This window comes from Calidris pugnax, unplaced genomic scaffold (genome assembly GCF_001431845.1).
Source record: "Calidris pugnax isolate Ruff unplaced genomic scaffold, ASM143184v1 scaffold81, whole genome shotgun sequence".
Classification (NCBI taxonomy): Eukaryota; Metazoa; Chordata; class Aves; order Charadriiformes; family Scolopacidae; genus Calidris; species Calidris pugnax.
The window spans coordinates 3,515,676-3,540,811 of record NW_015090880.1 but is presented as its reverse complement, the minus strand read 5'-3'; the positions used below and the strand labels follow the sequence as shown (position 1 = coordinate 3,540,811).

General features: G+C 40.9%; 1 protein-coding gene across 1 annotated transcript in view; it reads left to right on the top strand.

Moving 5' to 3' along the window:
* The window catches only part of CHL1 (cell adhesion molecule L1-like), a 97,265-nt gene extending 72,515 nt beyond the window's left edge, over positions 1-24,750 (top strand). Inside the window, exons 16-27 of the mRNA XM_014946790.1 lie at positions 24-125; positions 352-549; positions 1,712-1,782; positions 4,311-4,533; positions 7,063-7,178; positions 7,336-7,540; positions 7,774-7,896; positions 9,234-9,413; positions 15,845-16,006; positions 16,692-16,823; positions 17,636-17,708; positions 19,608-24,750. Coding sequence (XP_014802276.1) covers positions 24-125; positions 352-549; positions 1,712-1,782; positions 4,311-4,533; positions 7,063-7,178; positions 7,336-7,540; positions 7,774-7,896; positions 9,234-9,413; positions 15,845-16,006; positions 16,692-16,823; positions 17,636-17,708; positions 19,608-19,824 — 1,802 coding nt within the window. The 3' untranslated portion in view covers positions 19,825-24,750. The remainder of the gene's footprint in view (positions 1-23; positions 126-351; positions 550-1,711; positions 1,783-4,310; positions 4,534-7,062; positions 7,179-7,335; positions 7,541-7,773; positions 7,897-9,233; positions 9,414-15,844; positions 16,007-16,691; positions 16,824-17,635; positions 17,709-19,607) is intronic.
* Positions 24,751-25,136: the final 386 nt, after the last annotated feature.

The following is a 25,136-nucleotide window of genomic DNA, read 5'->3' as shown; positions in this document are numbered from 1 at the left end:
GACGCTTCCTCATTATTTCCCAGACGTTCCTGATCCACCAGAAGACCTTCAGCTCTCAGAAAATCAAAACCGAAGTGTTCGACTATCCTGGAAAGCTGGGGCCAGCCACAACAGCCCTGTTAATGGTATGAAAGATTTTAGTAGCATCATCTTGCCCTGTTTAGCATTACGGCGCGTCACGGCTGTTAGAAGAAACAAACCGCGCTCGCAGCCATACTTAATCGGTTTTACTATGACAGTTAATTTGTTGTAAGTTCATTTCCATCCTCGCTATTTATAAGCCGTTTATACAGGCTCTGCCTTTTTTTTTTTTTTTTTTTTCCCTTACATTTTGTTCCTTTTCCACCCCAGAGTCGATTGTCGAGTTCGAAGAGAACCGTGGGGAGCCGGGGAGGTGGCAGGAGCTGAGCCGTGTCCCCGGGAATGACACCACCACCCTTTTGTCACTGGCCCCCTACGTCAATTACCAGTTCCGTGTGGTATCTGTGAACGCTGTGGGAAGGAGCCAGCCCAGCAAACCCTCCCTGCGCTACGCAACGCCTCCGGCTGGTAAACACTGCCATCTAGTTTTCTGAATATTCACATTTCTTCTCTCAAGTCACAGGCGACAGGACCAGAGGAAATGGCCTCAAGTTACACCAGGGGAGGTTCAGGCTGGATATTAGGAAACATTTTTTCACCAAAAGGGTTATCAGACATCGGAATGGGCTGCCCAGGGAGGTGGTGGAGGCACCATCCCTGGAGGTGTTCAAAAGACGGGTTGATGTAGTGCTGGGAGGTCTGGTTTAGTGATGGTGATGCTTCTTGTTTGTTGTGCGGGTGTCTATTTTTGTCAAAGTTAGGTTGATGGTTGGACAAGATGATCTTTAAGGGCCCTTCCAACCTAGAAGATTCTGTGATTTGGTGATTTTTAGTGTTTTGCTGGGAATAACAGTGCCCTCCTGTGCTTCAGGGCTGTGCGAAGAAGTCAGGGTCCCTGGTGCTGCTTTCGCTGTTTGGTGGCAGCCCAGGGACACCAAAGCGAGTGGTTGGCAAGGTCTTTCCTATCAGGGTGCCTCTAGGACACCACTTTCTTGACCTCTGCTGATCTTGCCCCTTAAAACCCCATTGCAGTCCTTTATGGACAAGCAGTTGCTGGAGAAGATCAGTGTTTATGGGGAGCTTTCCAGCAGTGCTAAACTTGTCAAAAATCTTCATTCACGGTGCGTTCCTCACTGTGACACAAAATGTTGTGTCCCTGAAAATCATTCCAGAGGCCAACTGTTCAGCACGGCATTTGCATTCCTTGGCATTTTTCTTTCTTTTCTTTCCCCGTTACTTCAATTTCAGGTCCTCCTTCAGCTTTTCAGCTGTGTGTGTCCCACTAATGATATACCTTCTGTTTACTATCCCCATAGGGAGAAAAATCTCTTCCTCATAATCCCCCTACATCTGGTGCTTTGAAATCCAAAAGTCACAGTTTCATGTTAGCTGGTGGCTCCAACCAACAAGGGCACTTTGGAATCAAAACTGCATAAACAATGTGTTTCGGTCACAGCAGCTTTGCTGATCCAAGTAATTAATCTCATGAATGTTTTTTGTTTAGATGTCTTTCACTCTCTCAGTGATACAGAAATAAGAAAAGTTTTTTGCATCCTTTTTTGCATATAAATGATAAATGCAAATAAAAGCCAGGATGTGCAAATTAACCTTATCACCTGTGTGGTTCCAGCTCCAGACAAGAACCCAGAAAACATCCGAGTTGAAGCTTCTGAACCAAATGAAATGGTGATGAAATGGGAGGTAAGGCAGACGTGTCCATCGGTGCTACAATACAGGGAAAAAAGTTCTCCCTTCAAGCAGCGGTTTCTAAAGCAGCATGGAATTTATCAGGATGTTGTTTTAATATAATTGCATTTAAAAAGAAATAATGGATCTCTCGGCTTCATCTCCCCTTTCCCTGCCCCTATTTTTTAGGAAATATTAGAAAATTCCATAGGTAGGATCCTTGATGCTCCTGAAGTCAAAGGTAAAGTTGTTATTGACTTAAACATGTTCTGGATTTCCTTCCTGAGTTTCATTTTTGTTTCAAAAGACAATTTTATACATCTAACTTCACAGATCATTAAGAAATATAAAAGTCCCATAAAACACAGTAAGAATTCCCCAGAGTATGCATCTTGCATACCAGAATGTGCATAAAATAACTGTAGTGTTACCCTGCTCTGTGGGAGGAGCAGCCAGGCCCTGGGAGAGGATGGTTTTTATACAGAGCATCTGCCCTTCCAGCCTGGAGGTTTAAAAATGACACAGATGACTCGGCCAAGAGAACGTGAGCTTGAATTTTTACATCAAGAACTAAAGGAGTGCAGATAAAGCTCCTAGGCATGTGTGTCAAAGGAATCGTGTAAAGTCTTGAGGACGGTTTCCAGTCTTCAACTTCCTTGGCTTTTAAGCTTACAGCTTCTGTGCCAACAGTTTGGAGAGAGATATATATGCCTTCATTTAACACAAATTTCAACAACTGTGGAAGGAGCATATTTTTTGGTGACTGGAATTAAACGCAATTTACATGAGATTTACTTCTCAATCTGCTGCTCGCAGCAAAGAACAATAAATGTTTCCCCAGTGTGAATTCATGATTTAGGCTATAATTACGCCAAAAGGAGACGGCCCTCTAGATCTATTGACTTGGATTGGAAAGGGGATTTTTGCTGTACGACGTAGCTCAGTGTCAGGGAAGACAACTCTGTCTCTCAGAAGAAATGCAGAGTGATAATAACCAGCGTGGGTGGGAAATTCTGCTGTGACCAATGCTTCCTTGAAAGGAGAACGAGAGCTCCTCCTCGCCGGGAGCCTGTAATCCCTTGCTCAGACAGGGCAAAAGTAGAAATGAAAACTGCAACTGAAGGGAAAGAATGGGATGGACAGGCTTTGTTAAATCTTGTTGAATCATTTAAATGTAGTAAACAGGATATTCATTCATTTATGGTGTTTCCTCTATGCTTTTCAGAGGAAATGCTAGGCACTAAACACGCTATTTCTGGCAGACAAAGGCTGCAAAATGATGTTAATCTGCCTATTTTGGATTAAGAGACCAGATGAGCATTAGTGACTAGCTTTTCAGCCAAGGATTTGCAGCATTAAAGGGGATCAAAGTGAGAGTCAAGCAGTGCTGCAATTTAACTCTGAACAAGAAGTTATTTTTCAGTAGGAATTTTTTACTTCTTCAGCTTCTATTGCAAATCCCATTCCCAGGGATCTTTGCCACGGCAGTGATTCTCCAGTGGTGCCTGTTAGAGAGCTGCCCAGTCTTCTGGCTGCTTCACCACAGTCATCCCAAAGGTCCTCATACCCTCAGAGCAGATAAGTGGCAATTTTTGCAGATGCCCAGACCCAGGTCCCCCTGTGCATGAGGAGCATCCATGGGGATGGGGGGATCCATGGGGGGAATCACTTTCTGCTGGCACTTGCAAGTTGATTCGAGACCTCTGTGTGCAGCTTGGATACATATCAGTTATTATATATTTAATATGTACAATATATAATTTCAGTATTAAAAGTAGGCTATGTGCTGGGAAATACTCACAGCTGTTTCAGTTGCCTGAATTTACCCTCATCGGTTTTGGTAGTGCAGGTAACCAGTTAACTTCATTAATTAAGGAAGCACATTTTCAGAGAAATAAACTCAACTGGAGAACATCTCATGACATTGCTATACGTCTTCTAATATTTTATAAATTCATGTTAATTAGATGGGAACCATGCTGTGATGAATTCTTCAGTTGATCAGTAAAAAAGAGTAGCACAGCAGTTGCACGTTAAATGTCCAGGCTTAGTTTCAAACATTTATTGCATATTTAGAACAAATCTGAATTTTAATGACCCAACTTGCTGTGCTACATAAAATTCTAAGATAAAACACAGATTTTAGCTGTACTAAAAGGCACACACAGCCTTATGCCAAAATACGCATTTTAGTTGTGCTAAAAGGCCTGCGGTTTTACATCACAGAAGAAAACAAAGAAAACCTGTGGCAAAACAAAAACTGATGTATGTGGTATGCAGAAATATGTCTACTAGCAATTAATCTGGTTTTAATCCAACTGTTTCTCTGCCTTTCACCCACCTTTCTCTGGAAGTAATGAGATTTTTCTTCCAGTCATCTTAAAATTAAAGTTAAAAAAAAAGTTAAAGCTTTCTTTTTTTCCCCTCTTTTCCCTCCCAGTCTTGTCATATGCTTTCCAAAATTATTCCCCCCCTCCCTTCAGCTGCTGTTTCATGATTACTGCAACAAAGGCAGACAAGATCTCTTTTAACTTCTTCCACAGCCATTGAAACCCATGGAGAGGAACGGGCCGGGGCTGGAGTACAAAGTCAGCTGGCGGCAGCGGGGAGTCGAGGCAGACTGGAACGAGGAGACAGTGAAGAAGCATTCCCTGACCCTGAGAAACACTCCCACCTTTGTGCCTTATGAGATCAAAGTCCAAGCAGTAAATAATTTAGGATCTGGTCCGGAACCAAACATCACCATCGGGTATTCGGGAGAGGACGGTAAGTTGCGAAACTGTCATGTAAAAATATGATGGGTGGGGGACTGTTGTGATGCAGGATGATCGGGTAGGGAGTGATGGATTAGGCAGCCCACGGCCAAAACTGCTTAAATGCCAGGGCTCAGCATGATGGGCTACGTGAGATGCAAATGCGACTGATGCTGAGTGCTGTGGATGCCAGCTTGCTGGAGTTGGAGGGATTTTTTGGAAAGGTCACTTGTGCTTTCATTAATCTCAGCTGCTGGCTTAGTCTGGATACTTGTTTGAAGGCCACAGTCCATAAGAAGTCTATGAAGTGTAGCAGTCGTTGCGTTGTACTTGGTGGGGAAAAAAATCCTTAGCTTGTCAGGGGCCCGATTTAACAGTTTAACAGTGTCAGAAGTTAAGTACTCTGGCAATTAAGTACAAACACTCAGGCGTTGGGCAATTGTAAGGGAATTTATAGATGATGCCACGTTCCCATGTGTGCTGGGTGTTACCTTGTCTATTGAGTCCTTGAAGAACAGGTCCTCTTCTCCAGGCTGCGTTTCCGTCCAGTGGCTTTCTGTGACTCCTGAGCGGCTCAGCCTGCTCTCGGGCCTCCCTGTGTCTCTGGAGAAGTCTTCACTGGAGGAAGGCTTTGCTTTGGATCTGCTCCTTCTCCAAGCCCTATCCCCGTGTCTTCTCAGTGCTTGCCTACCTCTGATTTTGGACTCTGTGCATCATCCAAACCAGATCAAACAAAGAGGCTTTCTCCCCTTGCCACCCATTTTTACAAAATAGATGCCTGGGGTGCTCTGATATCACACCAACCACTTGTGATACCCACCCTTTGCATATCCTCTTCAAGCACTGTCTTCATGGTGGGCTTTAATAATCATGTCCCATTAGGAGAGGTGAACTAATCGAATTAATGCAGGATGCAACAGCCATGCTATGTCTGTGGGTCATTGGATAATGTCAATGCTGAGGCCACCCCAGCATCTCTGAAGAGCAGTCTGTCCCCTTCGGTGTTTACTGCATGTCTAGAGAAGATATTTGGAGGACTGGAAAAGTATCCAGCTGCAGTAATGAAATGCCAAGCCTCACCTTAGGAAGCACCCCAGCTATGCACTAACACCACCACCACCAACAAAAAGAATCCTTTTTTATAGGAATTAGGGATTTAAATCAGCAATGGAGTAAACAGCATGGTGGCCTGCTAGCAGGGAGTGCCAAGCTTCCCTCATCCCAAATACAGGTGTTTATTGCATATGCAGCCACTTAGCAGCAGGGGCTGGGAGCTCTTGGCAAAGAGGAGCCAGGAGGGGCAGCAAACGGTTCGTGTTTCAGATCTGCACATTGATTTTACAACTTAAGTCAGACAGTTTTCATCCCATGCACAATCTGAAGTCTTTAGGTTGTTCTTGTAAGAGTGACAATTTGAATGGCCTTTGAAAAGTCTACAGTGGATAAGCCGACTAAGCCAAACGTGTATTTTGCCGCTTATTAAAACAACCAACCAGCCACATCCTTGATTTAACCCACCTCCTCCCCCCCCAGTCACTCCCCAGTAGCATAGGTGCTGCTGCTCCCACCTCTCCACTGGCTGCAGCTTCTCACAGAAGCCGTTGTGGAGTATCATGATCTGTGGTAGGTGATATGAGACCATCAGTAAAATTTCTGTGGTAATCAGAGATGTAAAAAACGTCACTAGATTTACAGAGGGGAAGGAATCCTAAGGCAGGCTCTCTGGAGCACTCCTCTCCTTGAGTGGTCGCACTGAGATTCGCATTATCAGCCCCAAGATTGGACCAGTTTGGTGTTAACAACCTGCTGAGTGCTTCCTGATGTTTCACCAGCAGAAAGCTTCAGCGCTGGGAATGGTCTGGGTGCTGCTCAGACAGGAGAGTCCCCACTGTATGCCCAGAGGTGGGCAACAGGAAGGTTTGGTGGTGTATCTTCCCTCCCCCGTAGAGTTTATAGTAGAAGAGATGGTGGATAGTGAGTACAGAGAGAAAGGAACCCCACAGCAAGTTTATTTTCTTTGTGTGTCTGTGGTGGATCTAATTTTATATCTATCAGTGGAAAATCTTCCTTGCAATTCAGTTGTCAATGGATCAAGGCCTCTTTTTTCAAGCGCTATAATAGCTTTCTGTGTTGTGTAGTGATTAAAATCCTACTGTTTAATGAGCTTAGTTGTAAAATGAAATTGATTATAAAAAAAAACTTTATGATTGCCTTCTTGAGTGCTGTGTTAATCATTTTGTTTTTATTCTTCTCACTGCTGTAAGCATTACTTGAAACAGGAAATCATAAATACTGGTGTAGAAATTCATATGTCCCAGTGCACCTGTATCCCAGCCCTCAGCAGAAAGCCCTGAGACGGCAAAATAAAGTTTATTGGCCCATTTCACCCACTGGATGCAGGTGGAATGGCTTTTTTCTTGCCTGCAGTAAGACTACATGAACTGCCACAGCTTGAGCTGGAAAGCCAAGCCCTGTAGCTGTGAACAGTGTGAAAATGAGCTCTTGCAAGTGTCTTTAATATGCAGCACTTTTGTTTTTGCAGTTCCAGATGCCGCTCCTTCCGGTGTGTCGGTGGATGTTGTGAACAGCACACTGGTCAAAGTCTTCTGGTTTGGAATACCAAGGGACAGAGTTCGTGGACATTTAAAAGGCTACAAGGTTACAAATTTATCTTTAAATATTTGTATGTAGTTGAATAAACTACTAAATGAATCCCAGATCAAGGATAGATTGCATCTGGGCAGGCGAAAGAAATCAATATCGTGTTCAGCCCCCTACAACATAATTTGTTATAGAAATACCAATTTCAATGCAGGTCAGTTGGTGGAAAACAAAAAGCATGCTGGATGGAAAAAGGCATCACCCGGAGAAACACTTCCTAACGTTTGTAGGAGACAGAAACTATGGGATGATTCCCGGTCTAGAGCCCTTCAGTGAATTCCGCTTGAGTGTTTTGGCTTACAACGCCAAAGGAGATGGACCAGAAAGCTCCCCCATTGTGTTTGAAACTCCAGAAGGAGGTAAGACAAAATCAGAAGATGGGATGGAGGGACATTAATAGAAATTGTCCATGTAACAAGTCAAGTTGGTTTCCTTATTTAAAGCGATTGTAAAATCTCCAATATTCATAAAACCCTTCACTAGAAAGGAGAATTGTAGGTGTTGGACTAAACTATGTCCTCATTTAACAGGTATTTGTAGAGACAGACCTGTTCAATGTTCTTCTCTGATAGCTGATCCCTCTATCTTCCAGTCCCCGATCAACCACGATTCCTAAGGATCCTGAACTTTGACAAGGACTCCGTCACTCTGTCATGGGGACTTCCCAAGAAAGCAAACGGCCACCTCACTGGCTACATTTTGCAATACCAGATAAGTATGTGTTTGGTTTACTTCGATTTTAGAATTTAAGCATTATTAGTTAAAGAAAAAAAGGGAAAGGTAAAAAAAAAAAAGGGGGGGGGGGATGTTTATGGGCACAGTTATTTAAAGCAGAGGCTGATGAGAAGAGCTTTTTCTGAGATTCCAGCAATAGCCAGAGCATCAGACAGCGTGTGTTGAAGTGTGATGCGCACACAGCCTGCTGGAGGGCAGGCCAAAGTCACCTTCCAGAGCAGAATGCCTTCCATCCACTTTTCCAACATAAGCTCACATTGCTGCCATGCCCTATTCCACATTTACAGACTAATTTGATTATTTCGTACTTGCAAATTATACCTAACATACTCCTTAAGAAGACCCACAAATTGTAGGTGCATTTGACTGAATTGAAACTCATTCAGTGCCAAATAATTTGTAATGAGAGCACTTTAGTCACAATTATTCAGGTCTTTACAATATGTCAGTGAGCACCTCCTCCTTGTAAAATGCCTCAGCAGAAATGCAGACAACCACCCCCTGATTCATGTTACTGAGTAATCTAATTGAGAAACAACTAAATAATAGGGGTATTTCTTTCTTGCTCTCTTATGAAAGAACTGAGTAGCGGGGAAAAGACTTTGAGCAGGTAAGATCAGGTAAGATCTTTTGGTCCCAGGCTTCTAACATCAGCTGTGAGGTGTGGTTGCAATTCAGGGTATATTGCATGTTCTTTGAGGATGGAAGAGGATTCGACTGTGTAGATTGTGCCCTATTTACAAAAAAAAAAAAGAAAAAGTACTTTTTATTTATCTCTGCTGATAGAAGAACTGCCCAACTGCCCAGTTGCCTTTGCAAGCAGGGGCTGGAGGCTGGATCTTCCCTTTGGTTTTGATGACTATGGGCAGAGAGTGGGTCCATCTATGTAGGCAGTTTGGGAGTGACAAACCCTCCTTCAGCCGCCAGCTGTGCCAAGGCAGAGGAAATAAAGCAGAACTGCAGTTCCTTAACTTGCTTGCAAAAGTTTGCAGATATTTGGAAGCAAAGCAAGAAGCAATTAATATATATTTAATGATCTAGGAGACGGTAATTTTTACCTCCCACTCAGTATGTACGTATCTAGAATCAGAGAGCTTTTTAAGAACTGTAATAGCTCACCGAGCAGTTGGGAGATTGACATGGATGAGATAAATCCCATTTAAGCACTTGGGAGGAAGGTGAGAGATGCTTCTTCAGGCTTCATCCTTCCTGCTCACTGCAGAGTGCCTCCCTTGCAGGAGCGCTCCCGACACGTTTCATGTTCATAGCCTTGAGCTGCTGGATCTGACCCAACCTCCTTTTTTTTTCCTTTTTCAGTAAATGAAACGCACGAAATCGGACCTCTGAGCGACGTCAGCGTAACCAACCGCTCCACGCTCAGCTGGAGGCTGTCGGGTCTCAGCCCCAGCACCAAGTACAAATTCTATGTAAAGGCTTGTACAGTCAAAGGCTGCGGGAAGCCAGTCACAGAAGAAGGACTAACGATGGCTCAAGGGAGTAAGTTAATAGGCAATATGTTTTTATGCGGAGAAGCTCTAACAATAATGGAAAAATCTATTGAGAATATTCTAGGCTTGACATTTCCTTTGTAATTAGAGGAAATAAATTTGTTTTTCTTTCCACGAGAACAATCAATGAACTTTTTAATGTAGCCATGCAGCCTTCAGAAAAGTAGAGCTCATCTGTTTCATTTTGCTTTACAGTACTGAGTTTCTCTTCCCACTGATCATCTCTTTAAGCCATACTAGAATAAGTGAATTGCATTTAGTCACAAACAGAAAATTGAAGATCTAAATAATCTCTTCTCAATAATATAAAAATAAATTCTGCCTTTGCATGAAGATGGGGGACTGCCAGCAACATTAGGGGCAGGTATTTGACATGGAAAAATCCAGATTAACATACAAGCTGACTGCAGTGCATTTGATCCATTATTTTATTATTATTTTATCAGAGACTGGAAGGGAGCATTTGTGTGCCACTTGTATCCTATCCTAAAACGCTGAAGTTCAGTGATTGAAAGGAAAATCACAAGCACTATACAATAACTCATCTTTCACATTCAGCTGAAATGAAATCAAATGTACTGTGCTCAGCAAGTCTGAAAACTCTACAATACCAAGGAACCTTGTCCTTGCTATTAATCAGAAACCATTGCTGTGCACTTACCATGGGGAAAGAGAAGGAGAATGTAATAAGCAAAAGAGTCATGGCTTCATCTTTTTTAGCAATGATAACGGTCTGGTACAATGTTGGTATAAAAGAGGAAAAAGGTCCTTGTTGTACAACATCCTGTTGGACTTCCAAGCAGCAGAATCTCTTCAGTTACTGGTAAAACAAGTAAAAAAGTACTTCAAACTCATCACATCCCAGTTCAGGATCCAGTCATAAACTGTCATCCATTTTCTCAATTAGTGAAACTCCTTCTCACTCTAGTATAGAGGTAGTCACATGATAGTAACTATTAATCTCTCAGCATAGTTTAAAATCTATTCCTCATTAAGGAAAGTAAAACATCTCTTTTATCTTTTTTTTTTTTTTTTTTTTTTTTTTCAAGCTAAAAGTACACAATTTCACCTCATTACTTACCTCTTCTGGCCTTCTTTGGGCAGCCAGAATAATGTGTTTTGACCACTTGAAAGTCTATGATTTCTTTGAATAACCTTGTCACATTTTATGAAATGCATCCCTGCCTGATAACGCCTAAAGGATGATAATGTTGCCGTTCATTTCATTCTTGTTCTCTTCTTTTCTTTCCTAAGACTTTGTTTTGGCAGTGGCAACAACTGATTCTGGTGAAATGCTTGTGAATAGAGTAGTATAATTACTAAAAGCCACAAGGGTCCAGTTCTGCGATTAATGTGTGCTCCTTGCTGGTTCTCAAGCCACTCTAAATTAGGACACTGCATCTGTCACTGAGATGCCATTAGTTTTGTGTCATTATTTGCTGGCTAAATTGTTTGGACATTTTTCAACTAAACATGGCAGGCTGAAAAAAAATCACTTTTTTCAGTGACCTTCTTGGGGCTTTAAATTGTTGTATGGGAAGCAAAGCGATTGCTCAAAATTAAAACAATCTCTCTTTTTGAAGAAAGGGAGTGATTTCAAAAGTCAAAGTTGATAATTTAAAATGACCTACATAAACGGCAGATATAAAATGTGGTGCCCTCTGCAATGAAACTCCGAGACAGACCACTCCAAGTTTCTTTGGCTTTTGATTCAGTGATTCTATATCCACTATGTTCTGGTTTTAAGAACAAAAACATAAAGCTCTCATTGTTCATTTTAAGACTTTGAATAGCTTCCACTGCTGTAATATTGCCTTTGCAGGCTGTGCCAGGGGTATTTCAGAATTTCATCATAAATTCTGCCAGAAAAGTGGAGATGTTGAGGTGGAAGCGATGGATTCATTCACATTTTATCATTGATATACTTGATCTGCATCACTTCTATTGCCTTCATTTATTTGTGGTTATCCCTGCTACTATAGTCTGGAATCAGAAAGAAAAGTCAATCTCTTTTTAATACATGCTTGTCTGTATTGCTACTAAAAAAGAAAGTTTGCGTAGGGAAATTTAAATGATAATTTTGCCAGCCTGTCATTTATGTGCAACCCATCTCCTGACGATGAGTTTGCAGTGACATGAATGGCAGAATTCAGTAAAAAAAGTTTCTCCCAATTAAATAATTATAACTCCCCTGTATAGATAAATTGGTAGATCATACCCTTTCTCTACAACTGTAGCGTCTTCCTCTGCGAATGAACCGTTCCGATTCACTTTTTTGACAGGAGTAACACATTTCTTTGGGTTAGCAACACTTTACTGAAAGGTCAATGAGTGGATATTGATAGGAAAAGACCATCTGGCCATCACATCTCTATTTCTTCATTCTGTGGTGGAGCAGTGCTGGATTCTGCATCCTGTGCGTGTCCAGTGGCAACAGAGATATTGCCCTCTGCTTGGCAGCGCTGCCTCTGTCAGACGGGGCTCTTTCTGTGCCATTACTTATCAGAGGAAAACCACACTTTAGTATTTGTCTCCAAGAAAGAGGCAATATCAAAGCTTTCATTTATAGCATCCTCGTTGCATGACCCAACACCACTGGCATTGGCAGTTAATACAAAGTCAGTGAAATAAAAGGGCTCTTTCTTATGAAAGATCTTCCACAGCCAAAATAACTCAGATATGAAATGCTGAAATACAACCATAGGTCTTTATCAGCTGTTGATAAAATACTGTGGACAATCATGAAGAAACTGGGAAAGGATATTTGCATTGTGCTGCAAAATAAATAGTTTAATTATTGTGGCTTTCTCTTGGTTTCATTCTACATAAGAAGGTATACTGTCTTTAGAAAAGTGAGTTTTATCTCTAACTTTCCATTGTCAGGCAGTATTTCTTAAATGACTTACAAACTAATTAACTTTCTCCTTGAAAATGTTGATTTCCAAATGATCATTAGCCCTCAGAAGCATAACACAAAATAACATTTACATAAGTGAAAAAAAATAATTTAATATAGCAGTCCTTCTTTAACACAAAGCTTCTTTTCATCCAGAGCTACCAGTGTTGCTGGAGGATTACTAAACGCTTATTACATGTTGAGAATGATTGCTGTGTGTCCAGAAATTCAAGCCCTAATGAAAAATTCATCCAGAGGAAGCCATACAACTGTAGTTTTATTTTCCAGAGAAGCAAGAGAATAAAAGTTCACCAGTTTCATTATATTTCAATGGCAATTGGCAAGTAACTCCCACAGGCTTTTCAAAAATCTTAGCCTGAGGGTACTAACCTTCATGACACACCATAAGATGATTTGTTACAAAATAGATGGGTTTAGTTCTCTTTTGCCACAGGCACAGTGAAAAAGGAAAAATACCACTGCCTTAGCCATATGTAACCACTGGTATTGTTACCAGCAACCCCCCCAAACATACCCTGTTCAGTCATGATCAAGAGAATCTGATGAGATCTTGGTGAAAAGTTTCTTTTTCTGTCATAGAATCATAGAATGCTTTGGGTTGGAAGGAACCTTAAATATCATCTAGTTCCAACCTCCCTGCCCCACTAGACCAGGTTGCCCAAAGCACCGTCCAGCCTGGCCTTGAACACTTCCAGGGATGGGGCATCCATGACCTCCCTGGGCAACCTGTTCCAGCATCTCACCACCCTCACTGTAAAGAGTTTCTTTCTAGTACCTAATCTAAATCTCCCCTCTTCCAGTTTAAAACCATCACCCCTTGTCCTGTCACTGCACTTCCTGACAATAAGTCCCTCTCCAGCTCTCCTGTTGCTCCCTTCAGATATTGAAAGGCCGCTATAAGGTCTCCACAAAGCCTTTTCTTTTCCAGGCTGAACAATCCCAGCTCTCTCAGCCTGTCCTCATCCACCAACACCCCCAAGTTCTTCTCCTCAGGGCTGCTCTCTAGCCATTCTCTGCCCAACCTCTGTTTGTGCCTGGGGTTGCCACATCCCAGGTGCAGGACCCTGGTTAAACTTCATGCGATTTGCCTCAAGTCTGTCCAGGTCCCTCTGGATGGCAGCCCTTCCCTCCAGCGTGTCGACCGCACCACAGAGTTTGGTGTCATCCACAAACTTGCTGAAGGTGCACTCTATCCCATTATGTCTCCAACAAAGATGTTGAACAGCACTGGTCCCAGTACGGACCCCTGAGGAACACCACTCATTGGCCGCCAATTGGACATTGAGCCATTGACTAAGACCCTTTGGTTGTCATTTATGTCATTTATGCCACTCCATTCTGCTGCCTCTTCTTTGGCCAGGGGTCCTGTAACCCATCAAACCCTGTTGCTAATTGCAGGGAACGAACCATCCTGCAGATGCAGCAAGAGATGAACAAGCTATAACCTGTCCTCTTGTTTGAGCTCAAATGTCTCCTACAAATGGCAATCAGTACAAAGAGATGATCACTAACTCACCTATAAATTCTTCTCAATAGAATTTACATACAACAGTTTTATTAATCTCTGTATCAAAATATTCCCAATTTAGCACGCATTGCCTCCTGCACTAAAAAAGCCCAGAAGATGAAGGATACTTGTGATGCATATTTGTACACTTTTAATAGCCAGGCAGTAGGGGAAAACTAATGAAAGTTCAGCTTTCCATTTATTGCAGCAGATGTATTTAGACAGGTATGGTTATAAATTAACATGTTGGCTACAATTAGTATTTAGCTATTAGGCTGCCAGCTTTTCTATATAAGTGTGTTTTATAACAGATGTGCTAACTTTTGGAGAACTAGCACTCTTGTAAGTCTTTGGGGGCAGTTTATATTGTTTTTCCCTTTACACCATAAGCTTCTATAAAAAATGTGTGTTCTGTTGTTCTCATAAATCTCGAAGCCCGCTAGGAATATTGTAAAATTGCAGTTCAGTGTTTAATGTTCATGCAAGTCCCATGGTATGGCTGATAAATAGTGGGGGAAGATGAGAAGTGCTGGTGAGATGCCTTTATTACTAATGCTTCTTCTCCCTTATTGTAGATTAAAAACCTAACCCAACTGCTTTCAATTTTCTGCAGCTAATTTCTGCAGCTCACTGACCTTTCAGTATGTTGAGCTTTTCCTTATCTGTATATCTTTGCTTTTATTTTTCAGGATGCTACACTGCTTTTTCTATTCCAGCCACCAAACTTGCCCCAATTAGCAATGCTTTCTCCTCTGTAGGTGCTATATTGAGTGTGTAACACAGGCCAGAAAGAAATCGCATGGAAAGGAACCTCATAATCACCCATCACTCGACACCTGCACTGAGTTTTAAAGAAAAATAAATGTTGTTTAGTGTTTTGGGATAGGTGATGTCAAACAGCTTGGAGAGCCAATGGAAAACCCCCAGTTGGGTTCAAAACCCTCACTCTGGTACCCAATGCTGCTGGGTGTGCTGAGCAAGAGACTGGCAGGAAATGGTTATTTTTCAGCCATATCAGTTCCCCTTTTCTGCTTCTATAAAGAGCTCACCATTCCAAAAGAAGAGGCTGGCACAAGGTGGAAATAAACAGTTAATAGATATGGAGTGGTTAAACTGGTGTAAGAAAAAGCACATCGAACCACAGCAGTGGGGGCCGTTGAGGTCAGAGTTAAGCATTTTCCTCACCAGGAATTCAGGAGAAATGCTTCCTAAGGAGACTTGTGTTGTGTGCAAATTGGACCATGTGGTTATCACGTCATGCATAAGTGTTACATGGTATTTAATGCACGATGGGTTGAAGGTTCACATTCATTCTTGTTATTTTACGGATAGTGTTTGCATTAAATATGTTTTTCTGGAATTTCCCTTCTGCCCCTTAATCAAATATTAAACATTTAAATGCCTAAATATCAATTTAATATCAATTTAAAAGCAAACTTCAGCTATGTCTAAAACACTGATTTGAGCAGGCATTGTGGAATTTAGAAGGACATGGAAAATCATCGTCAGGGGAGAAATGAGTACAAATCCCAATGTTCATTTTTATCACGAGACGTATAAGAATCCATTTCCAGATAACAAGCTGTCTGTGCATCCCTGCTGAGTTCAGTTCAATGGGGGAAGCATCAAACCGCAGATTATCTATACAAAGCAAGCCCATTTTCAAGTTGTAATTTTTTAAGCATGCATTAGGTAAAGCAGATCCATAATCCCCCATCAATATTAACTTTCATCCTGGGAAATGTACAAACCCCTTCATAAACATCAGGATTACCTCAGTCTTCTGTTTATTTTATTTGTTGGAATATTAAAAAATCAAATGGGGGAAATGTTTTTTACTTCACTGCCTGCTTTTGAAAATCAGATTATCTGATGACAAATGTTAAAAATCCTGTTGTGTCGTATTTGTGTGTTTTTTTACCTTATGTGCATTTCACAGGCCTTTTGTTCGATGAATACCATTAATCAATATGACTTGAATATGTACATTCCGTAGGTAAAGGGAGCGGCAAGATTTCAGAAGCAGTAAAGCCCACCCAAAAGTTTCACCCCATTGAGGCACTTGAGCCTGGAACTGAATATACAGTTCGTCTAGTGACTAAGAATTGGGTTGATAACAATAGCATTTTTGAAGATGTAATTGAGACAAGGGGGAGAGGTGAGACATGAAACCCTTCAAGGTGATAAAGATTGCTTTGGAATGTAAATAAATGTTGAGGTTGCATCTTACGTTGTGCAGTGAAAGTGTCCCAAAATCATCATTTTGCCGTGTGATTTTTAAGTTGCCCCCTTGCATTTGAATCCCAAGGGAGCTTAAACGCATCCCTGGTTCTCGGCTGAGTCCTGTGCTTCACGTGACACACAACAGCCTGGAACAACTACAAACCTTTAGAAAATGGATTTCCCTCTTTAGCAATTTTGAAAGGGTAGTGCTGGGATATTATCCATTTTGAGTGTGCCAATCCAGTGGTTTGCATGTAGCGGGTGCACTTTTAACTCTATTTCTTTCGCAAAACTGCTTTTGCATGAGAGGCTTAACAATTCTCTGTTCAGCTTTCCTATTTGGCATTAATCTTTTGAGTCAACTACTCTCTCAGAATTACCTTTCCCAAATGTCTGTATTGTGCCTTGTAGACTGCACATTCCCCTTAAGTCTAAAAATGTCACGCTCTGGACATTTTTCTGTCTTGCATTTCTTTAAATTGAAGACAATAAGTAGCGATGGTCTGATTAAATTAAGATTCACTGAAGAAGATGTTATGTATTCATGTTATAGTAGGGTGATGCCCTTTTCCTCTGATTAATTTTCTTTTTTTTTTCCACTCCTCTTCTGTTTCACAAAGCCTATGCTGGCATTTACGATGGAATTTCCACCCAGGGGTGGTTTATTGGACTGATGTGTGCCATCGCTTTGCTCACCCTACTGCTGCTAACTATTTGCTTTGTCAGAAGAAATAAAGGAGGAAAATATTCAGGTAAATGGATTTATTGTCCTTTTGCTATGTTCACATGTTAATAGCAAGCATCCTTCAGACTTTTATCTCTGGAGGCTGCAAAGCCACAAGCAGAAACATCCAATTAGGATTTGTAGCTTTTGATAAATACCCGCAGAATGGATTCTAATGAATATAAGTGAAACTGTGCTCTCTGGGTGAGATAGTGCTGCGTGCTGGTCAGAGATCTTGCTAAAGCCTTTGATGCTGCTCGTTAAATCTTCCCATATTTAATTCACCCGTAGAGCCAAGGTCCTTCACCAGCTGCACCTCTGAGCCTCCGTTGGCCAGGCTACCTGCTCCCTTTCCACCTAGTAACTGCTCCCTTCCATGGGCATGTGCTTAACAGGAGAGTATTTTGCTAAAAGTAACTCTGCAATTTTCAAAGCAATGAGTAAGGATTTAAGTAGAAATAATTAAGTATAAGTCTGGTTGCCTGGAGAAGTGGTAGATGCCCCATCGCTAGAAACATTCCAGGTCAGGTTGGATGGGGCTCTGAGCAACCTGGTCTAGTTGAAGATGCTCAGTGCAGTGGGGCTTGGACTGGATGGCCTTTAAAGGTCCCTTCCAATCCAAACCATTCGATGATTCTATAAACACTTTCTAGCTTTCTTAAAACTTAAGGAATGGCCCCAAACCCATGCTGGTTGTGTCCAGCCAGACGTGCAGTGTGAGCTGCTGCCCTCCAGGTTGGGCTGTAGGTGGTGGCAGGTGGTTTTCCTGTTGCACCTGAGAAAAGAAAAGTCCACGGCAGAACATGGCGTACAGATCTGTGCTTTATTTTATTTGTACAGTGAAAGAAAAAGAAGATTTGCATCCAGATCCCGAAGCTCAATCAATAAAAGATGAAATCTTTGGGGAATATAGGTAAATAGGACCTGCTTTAACAAGCATTTGTGTGTGTTGGGGTTTTATTTGTTCCAGATGTCATCATTATTTAAGACATTTTTATAGCATGCAATTAATGCTGTTTTTCACTTTCAAAGGAATCCTCATGGGAGTGGATAATAGTAGGAATATAAAGGTACATCCGTTATACTTAAATCCATCCAGGTTAGGATATAAGTAAAAGTTGATGTATCAGTGGTTATTTTTCACTTGTGTTTTTTTTTTAATTTATCATTGTATGAATAATGTAAATATATATGATAATTTGGGTTCCTGCTGTAATTTCCAATTGATAGACTTTTGTGTCTTCAGTGGGTTTCTGAAACCCAGTCAGGCCAAAGTCGTGTAACACAGGGAATGTTCATTTTGTGGAAGAAAACAAAATCTGAAACACAGTAAGTGATGGCAAAAACCCAAACAAATCTCACTACAGGTGTTTCTGTAGAAGAATGGAAATGATCACTTTGGCTGATTTAAAATAACTAAAGCTTACAATATTATGTAACTGTGGTATGAAGAAAAATCCATCACTATAAGAACGATGCTGGAAAAGTGGAGTCACTGGCCTTAATGGCGTAAAATTTCTGTTGAAATCCCACTTATATATACTACATTATTTGTACTGGAATAGGGTTTTTTTTCTGCATAATTTCATCTTTATTTAATTTTTAATGCTTTCTAATGGGACAAATATTTAGAAAGGTAAGAAAGTCCTCAGGTTAATAACTTTGACCCCTTCCTTTCCCCTCAAACTCCAAACTTCTCTTTTTTATTAATAGAAATGCCATATGCAGAAAAGTTGCAAATATTTTTACTGTATTGATTATACACGTTATTGACTGTATGCTGAAGAGGTAAAACTCAGGTGCATTTCTCTGCCCTTCCTTAGATAATATTACCAAAGCTTGGCATCAGCAGCATCCCTAACTGAGTAATTACCTACCTAGTTCAGAGACCTAATTTAGGGGTTTTTGTATTCTTTCAATCTATGTTCCCAGTCCCCCCAAATATTGTGTTCAGTCAGGAGAAGTCAGGCTGCTTTCATTGTTCTTCTGCAGTGCTATTAGGAGGCATGGCCAGTGGAATTTCCTTTTTTTCCTGAATTTTGGTGGTGGGTTTGTCCTTTTTCATGAAATTGCCATTGAACATTGGCTGCATATGAGCAGATGCAGGCACTCTGATTCTGCTTTTGTTTTTCCCTGGCTTTCTCCTTTGGCAGAGAGAATCTCCATCAGTTATAGAAATACAACAGAAGAAAAAAATAAAAAGGGAAAAAAAACCCTTCCTTTGTCATCTAAAACCGAATGAATGCTTACAAAGCAGTAAGATATAACCTAAAGCTGATGCCTTGCCCCACAGCTTTATATCAGTTCACGCACCCACCTCAAAAGAAAAATTAAATAAATAGGCCCTGAATATTGCCCACTGTTTTGTAAAATGAAAATGTCTCTTTCCATAAGGTGCCAAAGACTTGACACCAGCACCGATTGCTGGAACGGATCCCTCAAATCCTGTCCAGCATCTCCTTTCCTCTCCCCTTCACTTTCTGTTCATTCTTCTGTCTGTCCAGGGCAAAAAGGGGAAAAACCAAAATACATGTGTAGTTTCTATTGATGTTTACCTTTTTAACCAATTCCATTGTTGTAATAACCACCAAATCACGTACGCGGGGAATTCAGGTCGGTGTGTGTGATCAGTCTGAGGTGCACCAGGCCCAACAGGACTCACAGGGTCAGATGGTTCTCAATGTACAACCCACATCCAAATGTTCCCCTCACTCTTCCCTCCTGCTGCTTTCTCGCCCAAAAAAAAAAAAAGCAGTTTCCATGCTGGCAATTAAAAGCTGGATTTTTGGAAAGGCGTTTCTTTGTTTTGTAGTGACAGCGATGAAAAGCCGCTGAAAGGCAGCCTCCAGTCAATTAACGGGGACATTAAAGCCACTGAAAGTGCTGATAGTCTGGTAGATTATGGCGAAGGGGAGCATGGGATGTTCAATGAAGACGGTTCATTTATTGGAGCTTATTCTGGATCTAAGGAAAAAGGATCAGTCGAAAGCACTGGGAGTTCTACAGCAACTTTTCCTCTCCACGCCTAAAACATAAGCAAGAATGATTCATGTTTAATTGTGATATTTATCCTGATTAGTACTCCACAGTTGCCATATGTGATTGGAAGCAGGTTGCCAATTGAGCCAGTCAGGAACCTGACATCCAGGTAATATAAAAATAAGTCACTGCCACTAAAAGATGATTCTCCATCCTAATTTCTAGGTCTTTTTTTCTAATTAAAACAAAACAATTCTTTACTATACAAAATGTCCTGCTCAGTCTTACCAAAACCGAATTTCTCGGTGTTACATCTGGGTACTAACTGCTCCTCCCTGTGTTTCTTAGGTTTGGAATATGTTTCTCTGCATAGTATTTTTGTTTTCCTGTATGGCTGTTGTCACGTCGTACATACATTTATATGTAATATTCCCTCATGTACCTTGTAGAGGTAATAGCACAACAGGAAAATCAAACAAAACCAACAGGGTACTCTGCCAAGTGACAACAATGCATCCTACTGAGAAAAATGATAATTTAAAATACTGGAGAAATATATTCTATCTATTGTATAATTTTTCATAAAGAAATAAACCCCTTTGCTTATGATGCGCTAAAATTATTTTAGTGGTTACAGCTGACTGCAATTACCAATACTTAGAGATGCAACTTCATCCACAGAAAAATTGCTCTTAAAGGACCAGGCTCTGGCCTCGTGGATGACTCTTCTGTCCAGTAGCTGGCACTATTTCCTTAAATAAGTGAAGCTGCAGTATCTTTCCTGTGGCAAGGCAAAACAGGGTTCCCATCCACCATCGTTAGGAAGTGTTTTAATTTGTTTTCCCGAGTCTCTGCAAGCTGCATTTCTAAGCAAAATGCTTCTCGTCTGTCTCATATTTGTATATTTGTGCGCTAGCATCCATTTCACGGAGACGTTGTACATATGATATTAATATTGACACAAGTAAAAATCAGCCTTGTTTTATTTTGAAATGAGACCTGTTGCTAGCATGAGTCTGTATAGCTGTGTAGGAATGAGTAGAATTGCTTCTCGATATGACTTTGGACCAGCAAAACTAGTTTTCAGAAGGAGTTGTGTGTTTACCAGTCATAGCAGTCTCACATCTTTCTAGTATCGCATAAAATAGACCTACCTGACTTTCAAGAGACCATTTATTTTCAAGCTATTCGTTGTTAAATAAACAAAAGCGAAAGCAAAGAGAAAATATTGTGGTATAGTTCCGTTTATATTTTGTTTACTGAACGCTGGTTTAAATCTGGTTCTTTTCTTTGCCTCTCCGACACTAACTCAGCAAAGCTGCACAGCACATTTTTTTGGTCTTTTTGTATTGGAATCTCCTGAATTTCTTTAAAAGCATTTGTATTTTTGAATATGCCTGTTTGAGTAGAGTATCAATATGGCTTTGTTTCTTCTTGCGCTTACAAATAACTGCCACTGCAATTATAATATTTTTCAAATAGTTACTGCGGGAGGGATAGATCCTAAAAGCCATTTTGCATCGTGGTAGTAATTAGGCAAATATACCCACTGCCTCCTTCATGTTCTCCATTACTTCAGTGGAAGAAAGAGAGGAAGCAAGAATTACTCACATGGTTAGGAGGTTCCAGTAACGGCCACAATTAAGACCCGTGAGATGCCCACAGAAATGCAGGTTCTTCCCAGAAGAAAGGCCATGGTTCATACTCACCTTACACTTGGGCTGCTCCCCAGCACTCAGCCATTTCTGAAAGCAGTAAAATGGCCTTTGGTGCTCGATACTTCTGCATATCTGTTCCTCTTTTTTAAAAAAAAGTTGTAGCTTGTAAAGGTCTTTCGCACAGCCACTATTTGGGAAAAGCAAACCCCAAACAGCCAGCCCGACTGAACCCCCCAGTGGTGCTGTGTGTGTGAGTATAAAAGGGTGAGTAGAAATCTGCCCTGAGTCACAAACCACCCCACTGCAATGCAGTGACCCAAGTCATTCACTTTTTATTATTTATAAAGTTTTATGGAACTCGATGATCTTCAAGGTCCCTTCCAATCCGAACATTTTATCATTTCCTGTAATTCACTCAATCCAAATGCTGAAAAAGTCTGAAGTAATTTTCATTTTTTCAAAAAAAAAAAAAAAAATCATTTGAAAAAGAAGGGAGTGAGTAATTCGGGAACTGTGACAATTGGCATCTCATCAACATTTCCCACCAGGATCTTTATCAGCTGCCTCTTGTCTGCTGCAGCCCAAACGAGATAAAGTCTAAGAACTGATGAGGCTTGTGACAGCCTTTGATGCAAGCTTTGGGCTGGTTTTAATGTATTTTCTTTAGGAATCACCTGCACCAGCACATGCTTAAGGGCCTTTGAAATAGGAACAGAATTGGGGTGTGCTGTCCCCATCTCCCCAAAGCCTCCCAGTGTGTGAAGGGCTGTACTGGACCCCGGCAGAGATCTCCCAGACACTGGGCAGAGCATCCCAATGGGTGAGGCTGGATGTGACCCCAGTCTTCTGTTTCCATGTGTTTTGGGTCGCTGCAGATCAACTAGACTCATTGTCCCAGAAAATGCCTATGTTAAACAGACACAAATTTCAGATCCTATTAGCGAGTGTCAAATTATCGAATAATGACTATAAATCCCCTGTGCTATCACTGGCTCTGTTGCTGCTAAGAGATGTTTATGACATTCCTGTGATGTGTTCCTCATCTGTGCTGGTGTGAGTGCTTTTTCTATTAAAATTTTAATTCAGATCCTGAAATCTTAATGTTGGTGTTCCACGATGCCTCGGGGCCTAAAAATCATACAGTGACAAAAAGATGTGCAATGGAATTTGTACAGTGCACACTGACTTTTGAGGAATATGCCCAATGAATATTAAACAAATGGCTAAAACTCCTGGGGAATCTCACTCACCTGAGCTTTTTTTCTCTTTCTCAATCATTTATTTTCCTTTTTTTTCTCTTCCCATTGGGGTTTTATTTTCTATCGTAAGGGTACAACTCATACAGTGTACCTTGGAAGGTGCAGGACACTGATGGGATTTTAGAGATTTGCTTTCAAAAGTAAACTAACAGAGCACGCTCACATTTTCCTGAGCAGTTTTTTGTCATTCTCGCTGCATTTTTTCTCGGGCAGCCTGTTAGAGGTGAGAGGAAGCATGGCCATGTAGGGTGAATAAAAATTATCACCAACTGTAATGCAGTTTGAAAATAGTACATTAAATAACTATTATTTTTTTTTTAAACTCTGGCCAGGAGTGTTTATTAAAATTAGTTGATGGAAATCTGTGGTGATTTCATTAATTAATACCTAGCAGGGAATTTCAGGCTGCCTGCTGGGAGGAAGGAAATCAGGGATGGCCAGCCTTATGAGACAGGGGATTATTAATTATCCAGTGCCGTGGCTGTTGGCTTGGTCATGTTGGGTTCTGATTCACTGTTACGTTTTGCTGGTGGTACAAGTGTGAGGGGGGAGATGACACTTTCAGATTTGATATCTCAGTCAACCCGGGATGCAATTTCATCCGGCAAGGTGGAAGCATTGCCCTGGCCCCAGGAATCCTGGCTTGTGGATTCAAGCAGCCTCCCCTGGAACAAGGGGGATGTTTCTCAAAAAGTTGTGTGCATAAGATAAAGCAAATAAAAAAGCAAAAAGACTGTGCATAAGATAAAGCAAATAAAATCAGCTCCTCCTGAGTAATGGAGGGAAAAAAGCCCCGTGTGCTAGCTCTTGTGCAAGTGAGCTGTTTGCATGCACAGAGCAGCCTAGTATTGATTTAGGATGGATTATAATTGACCTAAGTTTTCATAAAAAAAAAAAAATATATATATATATAATTTGCACAATCAAGAACTTGTAGGAATGGCCCCAGCTTCATTCTCTGGCAAATTTTGGGGACCCAGTCTCAAGAAATCCTCACACTTGACTCTGCCCTTCAGCAAAGATAATTGTTCGGGACTGGTAACGAAGCCCTTCTGGGGCTGGATCTTTAGGAACAGTAGAAATAGGAACCAAATCTGAAAGTGACTTTCCCCTCGGATAAAGATGTGAGTGTATCTATAATAAATTAAAAAGCCTTCTTTGTAACTGAAGTTTTAATTGTATCTAATTAGCATATCATTTCATGATTTGTGATATTTGTTCTGTTGTGTTACTATTACACTAGTTTTTAATGAGTAGCTCTTTTTCTTACTACTTCCACTGACTGAAGGGGTCAGACCGATGCATGAGAAGTTTTAATAAAAGTTTTCAGGCCAATTTTATTTTTGAGATGAAAACAAATACTAGCACAATCTTTCTATATAAAAAGGTGGGGTTTTTTAACAGTAATTCCACATTCAGTTTTGTAAAGCTAGATTAAAATTCACTGATCCTTGTGTGCTTCTGAAAGGAAATCTCATCATAATTTTTTATAGTCATTATGTTGCAGACGAGTGGTAAATCTAGATTATTTTACGTACCTGTAAGTACGGATATAAAGAAGGGAAATTCTTCATGGCAAGAGAATTTCCTTTGTTTGACAGTGGATCAAGCCCTCAGCTGCATCTCTGTTAACGTATAGGATTTAAAAATAAGGCATATAAACCGGGTTGAGGTACCAGTACATGTTTACATTGCAGCTCCATATCTTTCATGTAAAAGTCTCAAGCAATCTGCACTGATTTGTTCAGTTTTCAGGCAGGAACCAGTAGGCGGGTTTGAGCCAAAGCGTACTGTCTAGTTTCGTTTTTTATTATTATTACTTTGAACAAGATACTTTGTAATTTCACGAGAAAAGATCAAAGCAAATGTGGTGTCACCGTTACAATGTTACTTTTTGAGCTAAATGTTAGCGTGCATTTATTAAAGTTTAGAGAAACGTGTTGTACTGTAGTTGCTGTTTGTATCATGCATATGTGCATGTATGGTTTTACAAGATATTTTCATTTTACATGAAATACAACTTTGCTAATAAAAGTTTGACTTGATGTAATCTTCAAAAGCCTTAGCTGTAATCAGCAAGTTTTTCTTCTGCTTTGTTTTGGGGTTTCTTTTTTTCCTTCTGATAGCATTTCTTTGTTGGAAATCCGTTTTAATTGCCATTCATAGCCCTCTCTATCTTGTGGTGGGTTTTCTTGCCCCACACCAAGGTTGAGATGCCCTTGGGTTCTGCTGGGACTGTTGGACACCACAGACAAACAACCACCTAGATATGATCTACAGCAAAGTAGGGATGAACCTGAATAGTGAACACCCTGAGTTTCAAATGCCTCATTTATTTCATGGTGTGATCATCTCCTGGATCAAACCATCGTCCTATATAACGTTAGCATCTATAAGATGCTTTATATACTCCCTGTCGGTTCACATCACACAAGCGCCCAAGCA